Genomic DNA, 11665 nt, shown 5'->3' with positions numbered 1-11665 from the left:
TCTAACCACTTTTAGTGGTCTTGATGAATTGTTTTTTTTCTTATATATAGGACCAAAGGTTGTAATTGATATTGGCCCTTCAATGTTTGGAGAATGAAGATTCCCTAACACTAAAGTGAGAAACTGAGCAATGGAGGAACAAAGAGAGACAAGAGCAAGAGATCAAAGGGGGTGAAGGGAGTGAAAAAGGGGTAGAAGTGTGATGAAAGAGAAGGGAATCTATTGTTTCTATGAAGAAAAGGAGTGTGTTGTTGCACTGAAAAGAGGAGTATACGAGGAAGAAAATAAGGTTTGAAGGAAAAATGTTATTTAAGTAATTTGATTTTAGAAAAAGGGAAGGAGAGTGTACTTAACAAAAAAGAGGATCGGATATAGCAACAGCCCCTTAAGAACTACATGTGTTACAGAATTTGTTTATAGACAGCAAACAAGAAAGCCCACAAATGGTTATTAGTCGGTTAATTCCAGGTGTCCCTTTAGATAGAGATGGCTTCTGTGCCAGCAATCATACTCATACGTGACATTTAAAACAAGACCCCTCTACCATTGGGACCAAGCATGATCCTTTAAAACAAAATTCATGAATGAATCAAAGGAATTTGTTAAAATCTGATAAAGGTTTTAAAATAATAACACTCAATTAATTCAACTAGCTTTAAGGATAAAAAGACCAATCAGAGCACTAGATTAAAACAAAAACTTGTGCTAATAGAAATATAAGTAAATTTAGAAACGCGTAAAAATAAAATAGATATAGATCATAATTGAATAAAAGATGATGAAAAATGTTATAGTGAAATTAAAAGGGTATGTATGGGCGTGGGGAGCAAGTATTCCACAGACAGGGACGCCGATTAGTTAGAGTAGTTGACAATTAGGCAACGAAAACTCCGCGAAAATTTGGATCTTCAGCGAGAAACATTGGATGCTAGTTTTAAAAAAGATTACGTAGGTTGATATATTTTCAAAGGAAACAGAGAGATGGAAGAAGAAGAGAGTGAAAAATCCCCACAATTGGTGCGAGTCCTTGAAGCTCTGAAAGAAGCCACCCACGACATCCAACGACACCACTCCTCGGATTCCCCAGCCATAAAGGCACTCCTGGAACTCCACTCCATTCTCTCCTCCTCGGACCCCTACCTCTCCGCTCTCTCCGACCACCTCATCCGCCTCAAAACCCTCGTCCACTCTCTCAACCACTCCAATGGCCTTCTATCCTTCCTCACTCGCCCCCTCTCCACTCTCTCCCTCTCACGCCTCGCCTCCCAAATCGAGTCCGAAATCCAATCCTGGATCGACCGCGAAACTCTCCACACCCTCTCCTCTTCTCTACGAAACCCTAACAATAACCACGAATTTGTCTCCTTGTTGACTCAGTCCATTTACCGTGTCTCGCAGGGCTTCAATCGCGAGTTGCAGGACCTGGTTCTCAAACTAAAGCTCTTCTCATCGCTGGAGTCGGTTCTGTTCGACGATAAGTGTTCGATCCCGGTTCGGGAACAGGCCGGTCTGGCTGTCTCCGCGTTAATCCGGTTCAATAAAGACGTGTTCGTGGGCCAGGTTCTGATGGGCCCCACCGTCCGGGCTTTGGTCTCGATGGGCTCTGTTCTGTCCCTTGAGGTGCTGTGTTCACTCATCAGGTCCATTAGGTCTCCTCTGGTGGACGAGATCGAGAGCAACGGTGAGATTCCGAATATTATCGCGATGTTGAATTCGGAGGATCTGGAACTGCGTGTTGTTGCGTTGGGGTGCGCGCTGGAGATAGGGTACTTCGGGCGGAAGGAAGCGGTGGAGGCGATGATGAAGGAGGGGTTGGTGGAGAAGCTGGTGGAGTTGCAGAGGTCGGAGAAAGGTGGGGATTTGATTGAGATTGGAAGGGAAAAGGTTAGTGGGGTTTTGGAGAGAAAACCTTTTGCGAGCTGCGTGGCGAGGTTTGCGGTGCAGTTGGAAGTTGGGGAAGGGTTGCGGCAGAGAGAAAAGAGGGCTTTTAAACCTGAGATTTTGATCAGAGTTAGAGACGCCTCTGTTTCTGAAGCCGAAGCTGCCACCATTGCTGCTGAGGTTTTGTGGGGTTCCAGCCCATGAAAACTGAACTTCTTCTTCCAAGTATAAAAGAACTTCAATTCGAGACCACCGGTTAAACTCAACAATTAATCGATTATGTATACTATAGGTTTAATTTGTCCTGTGTTGTATCATGTATGTACAGATTGGGTTTTAGGAACGGGGAGTTCAATTCATCAAATGTGTAATTATTGATTCTTTCTTCACCCACTGGTCACTGGAGGTGAATAATGCATGTGAAGAATCGAGTTTGTCATGTTGATATGTCATTGATGGCTTGTCTCTTTTACTTACGCTTAAAATCACTAGTAAGTGTTATGCATCGGTTTTAATCAGATTATTTTTTTCTAATTATGTACAACAGATAAAATTAATTCTATTCAACTAAAGTTTACACTAATCAATCATGAATTTCAGAAATTGAAGGCTTAAAAGTGCATTATATTGCCCAAGGCTTCATAAGAGGGTTTTTTTTAAAAAAAATATTTTAAAGTTGCGTATATGGGTAGATACTACTAGATAGAGGGAATAGAGATTATGAGGAAAATTATATGGATGCGGAATATGCTGAGGAGAAGTCGGCTGAGGAATCAAGATTCTGAAGGGAATCGTTCATGGCATATGCCATTATTGTGGTTGTGGTGGGATGGGAATGGAAATAAATAATAAATAATAGATCAGCAGGTTGCTGGTGTTAAATAATCAGGATTTTGACTCGTCTCATGCTCCATAACACACTCTCTTACATGCTTGCTGTTGCATTTCTTAAAAATGTAAGCGTAAAATATAACGTCAATCCTTCTATAGTCATGTTTCAGTGCAATTTGAAGTGGTTCTGCACGGCTCCCTCTCCCTGAAACATCAAGGCCATGAGTTGCCCTCTCCTAATTCTCTAATTTTTGTTTGAGAAATAATACAAGTATAATAGGTTTTACAATTAAAAGAGAGAAAATTTAAAATATGATAAAATGATGAAGTAGAGAAAAATAGATAGAAGATAAAATAATAAATAATTTTTTATGCTATTACCATAATTTTATGAAATAAATTAATTCTTGTGTATTCAAACTCATTATAAGAAGATTAGCTTCTGTTCTGTTTTGCACGTCCAAACATACAGGAAGGCTAATTACATCAATTTTCCGTGACTCAGCGGGAAGGGAAGTAGTCAAAGCTTCAGAGTACCGTGTAGAAATTGGCAGTATGGAAACCTCTAGGGACTTGCTTTCTCTTTTCATGGTAGGACACCAATCCTTAAAGTGAGATCATTTTTAGAATATTTATTATTTAGTGAGAGAGAAAATGAAATAAAATAATTTTTTTCTTATTTGTTTGTGTAAATAATAAAAAGAAACATATATACAAAATAATATAAATGTTCGTAATAAAATACTAAAATAGAAATATATGAAAATAAGGATAACATAATCTTTATACATTTAAAATTATACTCTTCTACCCTTTTCTATCCAAAATAAGGACGAAATGCATTTTGGGATGAGTTCTATACAAGATGTTTTCGTCCTTTACGTTTTAAACGAGGAAAGAAAAATTGAAAGTCATTTTTCCCCTCCTTTGTTGTTCTGTTTGTTTCCTCTATTTCTGTATTTCATCTATTTCATTTTAGTCCTAACAAACATACCATAACCGTTCGGCTTAAAATTGAGAAAGGAAGACGAAATTTAACGAAAGAAAGGAAAAAGGTAGGGTGAAAAGAAATTGAATCTCATTTTAATAGGTTTAACTGTTTAAGAGAAAAATATTTGTTTTTATTTAGTTTATAAAGGAAAGAAACGAACAATATAAATAATATGCTATTTATAAATAAATATTAATGATTTTAGAAAAATTATAAACAATTTTTTTATTTTTCAAATTCTTCTACTATTGGAAGAGAAATAAAAATAAGTAAAAAAAAAACACAACTTAATCTACCCATTCCTTCAGCCCTCTTCTAATTCTTTTACCCAATTGAAATAAAGTTTTTTTAAAAAATCTTCCCGTGCTCTTCATCATTTTCCTATAATTAAGCAGGTTAATAAAGTAAACTATATTGCGGCTTAAGTTCTGATATAGGAGAAATTAAGTGGTTTGGGATCTTCACATTATTTGTGATTTTTACCAATAATAGCGTGATACGGAAACAACTTTACTTTAATATTTTAAATTAAGGAATAATATTAGATACATTTTTTATTTAATGAGTATATTTTTAATTATTCATGTGTTGATTTATCCGAACGACACGGTGTGCTCGATATCTAATAATTTTCTCTCATTTTCTTTGTACTGTGATTTAATATATATTTTTGTTATGAAGTTCCTAATTTTAACGGCCACGATATAGTCATTAGTTGATTTATCCGAATGTGTCATGATCATAGAGCACGCACGTCCACACTTCCATATACGATTTGCGTGATGTAAACCAAATACGGGTAAAAGCAAGTCACCACTCACCATCAATCAAAGTTGCTTGTCCCAAATGTCTCTTCATCCTTATTATTCAGCCTGATATATTTTTTTACTCTGTTTATTCTAAGTTATTCAGGAAGTAAAACATATACATCAGAAAAAGAATTTTCGAATAAACTATTTATCTTTTATGTCAGGACTTAATAGACGGAGGTAAGAGCCTAAGAGGTTGATAATTTGATATAACCAAGTTGCCAGAACAAAAGAGAACACACATCCAACCAAGATTCATCATAATTTTGTTTTGTTTTTCCTTAAAATTAAACACTTACTTGTGCATCGAAAAAAAGTTGCAACTAGAGAAAAATAGCCAACTGAAAACGAGGAAAAGCTGAAGAAATGCTATTAGTGATTAGCTTTCATGTGAAGACACCTTGATACAATTATACTTGAGTATGTCATTATGTATGTCTAATCGAATGGTAAAGTGCTGCCTGTCCTTAATTGTCCATTCTGTATCTGGGGCCCAACATGAACATGAACATATGATTAATGAATGGAAATTCAGGAAGCCCCACGCCACAAATGGTGTTGGCACATTGAGTTACGTCATTGATTACTAAACGAGATGAGAAGAACAAAAAACCTAATCCTAAATTCACAAACACGAGGCCAATCGATGGATTACAAATCCCCCGACCTAATATTTAGGTGCATCTGGGATATTTTTCACGTGAGGAAATTCACATTATTTAGGGTTGTGAAATACATATTTAAAGAAGAAAAAGGCAAATATTTGTGGAAGTTATACGGATAATTTGTGATGTACATATCTTAAGAAAGAAAAAAATATTGAAATTTTTAATTAAGAGAGTGAAGAGTAGGAGTTTTTCTTTATAAATTATATATTTTAATTTATAATATACAAGTAAATGTTTTAGATTTTCAATGAATAATTGTAATATAAGTTTATTTTTTAACTTTTGATATTTTCTTTGAAAAATATTATTGAAATTCGATTTAGTGATTAAAAAAAATGATAGATTGAGATGGATAATTAAAGACCAAGCATACAAATAGTTGAGGTAGAGATTAAAAAAAAACGTTTTTTTTACGAGGATAAAAAACCAATAGTTTAAGAGATGGAATTTTTAACTAGTTGCGAGAATAATGGTGTTGAGTGCTTTACATGCACATTTTACTCAACTTACTTTGCAAAAACAATTACTTTATTATTATTTATTTTAAAAAAACGATTTCCTCTTTCGATTACCAAACATAGTATAGAATGTGCATCACGTTCCTTGCTGAAAAGAAAAAAAAAAGTTTAGGCAAAAAATACAACCTTTTCTACTTCACTACCGCCCATAGTCTAGTCCCACATTGCAAAAATTCCTGTTGAACTACGATCCGCAATCATTCAAACTTACTAATACTTGAACAAATCACAGGAAAAAAGAAAAGAAAGTCCTGACATTTTCTGTGCTTTCCTGTACAATTATGACTTCATTTACTAGAAATGAATATTAATTCTCTCATACTGATAATTAATCAATAATCTACAGATAGAAATAAGTTCAAGATGCAAGCCAGCCTTACCTAAAAAGACTTACAAAAACTGGCATCTGAAGTATCACAGAAAAGAAAATTCCAGCTAGCCTCTTCAAAAAATAAAATACAGTCCATTTCTAACTTTCTGTCTTCCTTTTACAGGGGAAAAAGGTCTATATCTACGTAGGACTTGTAGAATGCTTCACTGTTTTCGCATCTTCCTTGAACAAAAAGTATCAGTACCAGTATGTAAACCTAACAAGAGCAGACTTCAGTCCATTACTTCCTTCACCAAGTTCTTAGTTTCCTTTCTACGTGATAGGAATTTCCAAATCGAGAGAATTGCAACCGAGGCAATTTGTAAATGCTCCGAGCTACTTATCTTTATACATATTTGCCCCATTTTACGACTATTTAGATTAGCACTTACAGATGCTTTCGAGCTTCTAGATAACCTGAACTCGGATTGTAAACTTCCACTCAACACCATTTCTTTATTGAAAGAGAGGACTGTCATCGTCAAGCTTACATTGTCATTTCTTACAGGATAATCTTCCCCTCGTAAATTAGCTTCAAAACTCCCACCATATGCCATTTGTCCTGCACCTTCCATGCGGCCAGCATTCAAAACAAATTTTAATCTCTTCCCAACAAACACAGTATCCTCAAGTTTTGCACCCACGTAGTACTTCTTAACAAAAGATGTTAAAGAAACACCACAGTCAGCAATATTGTGCTTTATGTTTTTCAACTTTGTGTTGCTATGAACGGTACAAATGAAATCTTTACCGGAGGATTGAACATCAACACCCATAGAATAAGTAGGGCCCAACGGATCAACATAAGCTGCAGTACACTCAGATTGAATACTGAAATCCTGTTTGTTCTTATTCATCTGTCCCACAACTGAGGCATATACATTCTTCTTTATTTCTGTAGTAGTCTCCAAGTTTATACCATCAAAGCCCACATCGTGATCCCATCCTTGTAGATCAAGAACAGGTCTCACAAGCAATTGGTCATCAGAAACAAGACAACGATATCTATGGCTATGGCAATCTGAGTCAAAACTTGCAGGAACAGCCATATCCGGTAACAAAACAGGTTCAGTAGGTGCCTGTTGATCATCAGGGTTATCACCATTCAAAAACTTTTTATCTGTTGAGAGTAGTTTCTCTTTGCGCCTCTGATAGTCTTCTTTCAACTGCTTCTTTAAGTAAAGAGTTTCCCTGTAATCCATTTCATCCAGATAATCTTTTTTTAGTGGCTCAGGCAACTTTTCAAACTGAGATTTTGTCAACACTCGTATGGATGGAAGTTGATCATATTCATCTTCTTCTTTCTTATCAGAGAGTAATATTTCCTCAATTTCATCATCAGTCCCACTTAGATTGGATACAAGTCGATGGCGTAAGAGAGACGAAAGGAGATGGGGCATAGAAGGAATGCGGGGACTGTTTAATGGCCCTAGCTCTACACTGTTCTGAAACTTTAGAAGAGAATTTACATCACCCAAAACTTTGGTACAAATGCAAAATAACAAGAGTTGAGATCTCCAAACTTGTCCATTTGGGAGAATTTTCTCTCCCATAATATTTTGTGGGCATCGAGAATGGTTCTCCACCAAAAGTACAGGGTTTTCAACCTTAGAATCAAACACTGCCTGTTGTATATGCTGCTGTACTATATTAGTACAATAAGAAATATATGACTCATAATTAAAAGTATAACCATCAGGTCCTTCAGGAATGGCAGAGGAAGAATGAGTCATGACTATGATGGTGTTGAACCAAATTGCCGAGCCAAACACTTCAGTTACAAGTTTCAAAAGTGGGAAGTCAACATAACCAGCATTGATAAAATCAAGCCGTTCAAAGAACAAAACAATATCTGGAGAGGACTTTCTAATGAATCTCTTTATAGAAAGCATGACCCTCTTATTTCTTTTCATATTGTTGGTGGAGGAAGGCAGGAAACCAGGGGTATCAATAAATGTTAGGTTAAGCCCATTGACATTTCCCACAACTTCTTGGATGCAATTAGTAGCAGGTTGAAAAGCACCGGTGGTGGTTTTTGCTTGACCAAATATAGAATTTATGGTAGCACTTTTACCAACTCCAGTTTTTCCAAGGACAAGTATTCTGCAGCAGAAATCCAGTTGAGGCATACCGGTAGCTTCCTGTTCGCTTGCTATTGCTCGAGCTCTACTGCTACTATGATTAACTCTTTTCAGATCTGATTCCTTGGCACGAATCAAAGATGCCAGGTGCATCCGATAAAGAACCTTAGCAACCAAAAAATTTTCTCGTGACTGGCCAAGGCGTTGGAGCAATCGGAAGAATTTAACTTGGAGCTCCTCAACCTTGGCCAAAGTATCCTTCCGTCTTCCATTAGTGTTATGTTGATACTGATAGATTTCTGTATCTGAAACTAGCTGCAAGGAGGAACTATGCTGATTACTCTGATCACCGTATGAAGAGTTTGATGAGTCAGAAGGAATGGGTGATGATACTGAACTAGCTGAGTGATCTGAACCTAACAAAAACATATGTATCAGTTCTATCTAAGGTGTACTGACAATAGACATTACATTCATAAAAAATCAGATTTGGCACAAAGATTGGTTTAGAAATGAAATTACGCATGGAATTTAGCACCACTCACTTCAATCATCCTCAATCACAGAAGTGTAAGAAATAAAACGCATAGATCAACATCAGACCACATTGTTCTCTTAGTGCAGTATCTTGCATCCCAATAAACGTAGAAAAACCAAAAATGTAATATTTAAATTTACTTGTTCCCTGGACTAGATGTGAAGAAGAAACCTTCTATTTCTACCAACATCAAAGAACTAACAAACAACAAAGATCCAGTAAATTCATCACAACAGCAATTTGATAGGATGGTTATTGTGTTTAGTAACTATATGGCAGTTATGTGTATATTTCTTGAATAATATGTGTGACAGATTTCTGAGGGATTGTGTGACAGTATGTTAAATTGTTGGTGTTGGTTTGAAGGAGGAGATTCCTTGTTATGGCAGAGGACTGTGTTAGTGTTTTGTACTACAGATTCGGTTTAATTCCAGAATTCTTTCAACAAAACCTTCCAGTTAGTGTGTCCAAACTCCCGAGTTTATAATTCCTGCAGAAAGAGGGCATATCGGTGGAGGCCCACAGTTCCTGCCACCTTAATATGAAATTTTAATTTAATGAGAATTTAATTTATTATTAAGCTAAGATAAACAAATTTCTTTAACATCCTGAAAATAATAAAAAATGTTCAATGATAGAAGGGTCATTTACCTAGCTCAAATCTTGGATTTGAATCCCAACCGTAGCCTTTCTGGCATAGTACTATATATCTATGTCTCTAAATTATCATACTGTAAAGGCTCGCTCTATTATCAATCCAAACATAACCTCCACAGTTCCTCTATATGCATGGTGGTGAATCATGTCACAATGTTCCCTACAGGATCTTAAGAACTGTGAGACCTACTACTAGTCTCAAATGGTTGCCTAGGAAGATGTACATACTGCACTATATAATTTGGTGTCACTTTTTACTAAATTATAACTATTTATCAGTTGAGCTTAACATGCCCGGAATAACAGAGCAAAATAAGATCCCCTAGTAGTATCATCTTTATTTCAGCAACCACCATTTTGGGGAGGAGAATTCCATTAAAGACCTCCTATGTGAGAAGTTATCCAAATGCATTTTCAGTGATTCCACTCAAAGTCAAACAGTAAATTCAGGATGGTACCTTGCTCATTAACATCTCCATTCCGATGTTCTCCAGCATAGAGACTATTACTGGCAGATAATGGTGAAGGCGAGACCAGTGATTTGGATAGTATTTGAGAGAAAACCCAATCTCTAACACCTTTCATCCTACTGCAATAATATGAAAAGAGAACTCCATAACTCCAACTAGAAAATGGTAATTTGCAGCAGTATAACACCCCAGACACATCATAAACATGAGTAAAAATATTCATGACATGCAATCAGCAAAGCATAAGAATTCTTCACTAGTGATCCTCAATTAAATCAATATGCATAAGCACAAAAGCAATTACTACAAGTCAATTTTGAAAACATAAACCAATTTTAAACAGTTTTCTATTAAAAAAAAAACAGTCAATCAGTAATGGTGCAATTAAGGAACATGATGTGTAAACCTGCGAAACAGAGATCGCCAAACGAATTGCAGCAATCAATTAAATTCAACAATAAAAAAAATGCAATGAAAACGGCAAAAGCAGTTTCGGGGAAAATATGTTATGATTGGAGGCGCTCACTTTGATATTTGGGCATCAAACACAAGGAACCATAATACGAAAAACAAAAGGCAGCAGAACAAGCGTTGGGATTATATACTCAAAGTCAAATCCCGAGAAGCATTGTACGGTCCAGTGGCGAGTGCAACCGACAAGACGAAATCATTAAGGAAACTGGATTCTCTCGTATCTCGAGAATCAGTGAAGGAAGAAAGGGGGTGAGAAAACCCTAATTTCACGAAATTGGAAAGGGTTGTATGAGTACACGAGAAAGCGAGGAAGAATAAGAAGAGAAATGTCAAATGGAGATTACAAGATAAGACAGATTGAGACGACACCAACCTCACCCTCTTGTTTTCTTCATTTTATTTATTTATTTATTTGTTTTCTTTGAAGTGGTGCTACTCAAAACAGACCCACTCCCACGGGTCAAGATATAATGAGGTGCCCCATTCTTAATTCTTATCACTTGCGCTAATTGCTATTGACAAAACTCATGACATTCTAATCACATTTGACATGTAACACATGTCTATTTGTAACAATAGACTAGTAAATATATTTATAATGCCAAATGACCTTGATCATTTTTTTTCCAGCTTCATCTCTTATCTCTTAAAAAATTTAATTTGATCTTTTATCTTTTTTTATTTGATTTAGTATTTTATTTTTAATTTTTATATTTTAATCATTTATCTTATTTTTTAATTTAATTTGGTCATTCGACCCATTTAAAATTCATGTCATTAATTATTTAAGAATGAACTCTTTTATTAAAAATGAAGTGAAAAGGAATGAGAGAAAAGTGAACCAAAGAGTTTATTTTTAAATGATTAATGAAGTCAATCTTTAAATAGATTGAAAGATCCCACTAAACAAAAAAATAAAATAAATAATCAAACTTAACCAAAAAAAAGAGATAAAGTATTAAATAAACCTTTTAAAAATGTAAAGAAATTGGCTGAAACAAAAAAATAAGATAAATGATTAAATTAAATTTTTTAAAAGATAAATAACTAAAGTGAATAAAAAAATAAAATAAAGGACCAAATAGGTCATTTAACCTATTTATACATATATAAAAAAATTAACTAATAATTATTTTAATGTGTATAGATATAAATATTTAAAACTTTTAAAATCTCAAATATTTAATATTAAAATATTTAATTATTAGTTAATGAAAAATTAGTTTCCCACGGGTTGATTAATAAAATAATATTATGAAATAAAAGTTTCTTGGTTTAGAAATTTATTACACATGTGAAAACATAAAAGAGACCTAATTTTATGATAAGGAAGAGTATTATGTGACTTCATAAAAATGCAGAATGAGATCTCAAGTT

General features: G+C 34.9%; 2 protein-coding genes across 9 annotated transcripts; one reads left to right on the top strand and one right to left on the bottom strand.

The window, feature by feature from the left end:
* The first annotated feature begins 966 nt into the window (after positions 1–966).
* TDF-5 (uncharacterized protein) lies at positions 967–2385 on the top strand. The gene has a single exon (NM_001250102.1). The coding sequence runs from the start codon at positions 982–984 to the stop codon at positions 2083–2085; it is 1104 nt and encodes a 367-aa protein (NP_001237031.1). The 5' UTR covers positions 967–981; the 3' UTR covers positions 2086–2385.
* Positions 2386–5988: 3603 nt separating this feature from the next.
* Positions 5989–10726, bottom strand: LOC100796846 (translocase of chloroplast 90, chloroplastic). 8 transcript variants are annotated; one of them, XM_006600666.4, is made up of 3 exons: positions 10662–10726; positions 9803–9933; positions 5989–8565 (listed from the first exon to the last, which is right to left on the bottom strand). In XM_006600666.4, exons 2-3 carry the CDS (start codon positions 9927–9929, stop codon positions 6302–6304), a joined length of 2391 nt encoding a protein of 796 aa, XP_006600729.1. In that variant the 5' UTR covers positions 9930–9933; positions 10662–10726; the 3' UTR covers positions 5989–6301. The 8 variants fall into 8 exon arrangements, with proteins under 8 accessions (XP_006600729.1, XP_040867086.1, XP_003549731.1 ...); XM_041011152.1 differs by having other exon boundaries at positions 5989–8559; XM_003549683.5 differs by having other exon boundaries at positions 10341–10670.
* Between the last annotated feature and the right edge of the window lie 939 nt (positions 10727–11665).

Source organism: Glycine max, chromosome 17 (assembly GCF_000004515.6).
Source record: "Glycine max cultivar Williams 82 chromosome 17, Glycine_max_v4.0, whole genome shotgun sequence".
Taxonomy (NCBI): Eukaryota; Viridiplantae; Streptophyta; class Magnoliopsida; order Fabales; family Fabaceae; genus Glycine; species Glycine max.
This window is presented reverse-complemented; position numbering and strand designations above follow the sequence as displayed.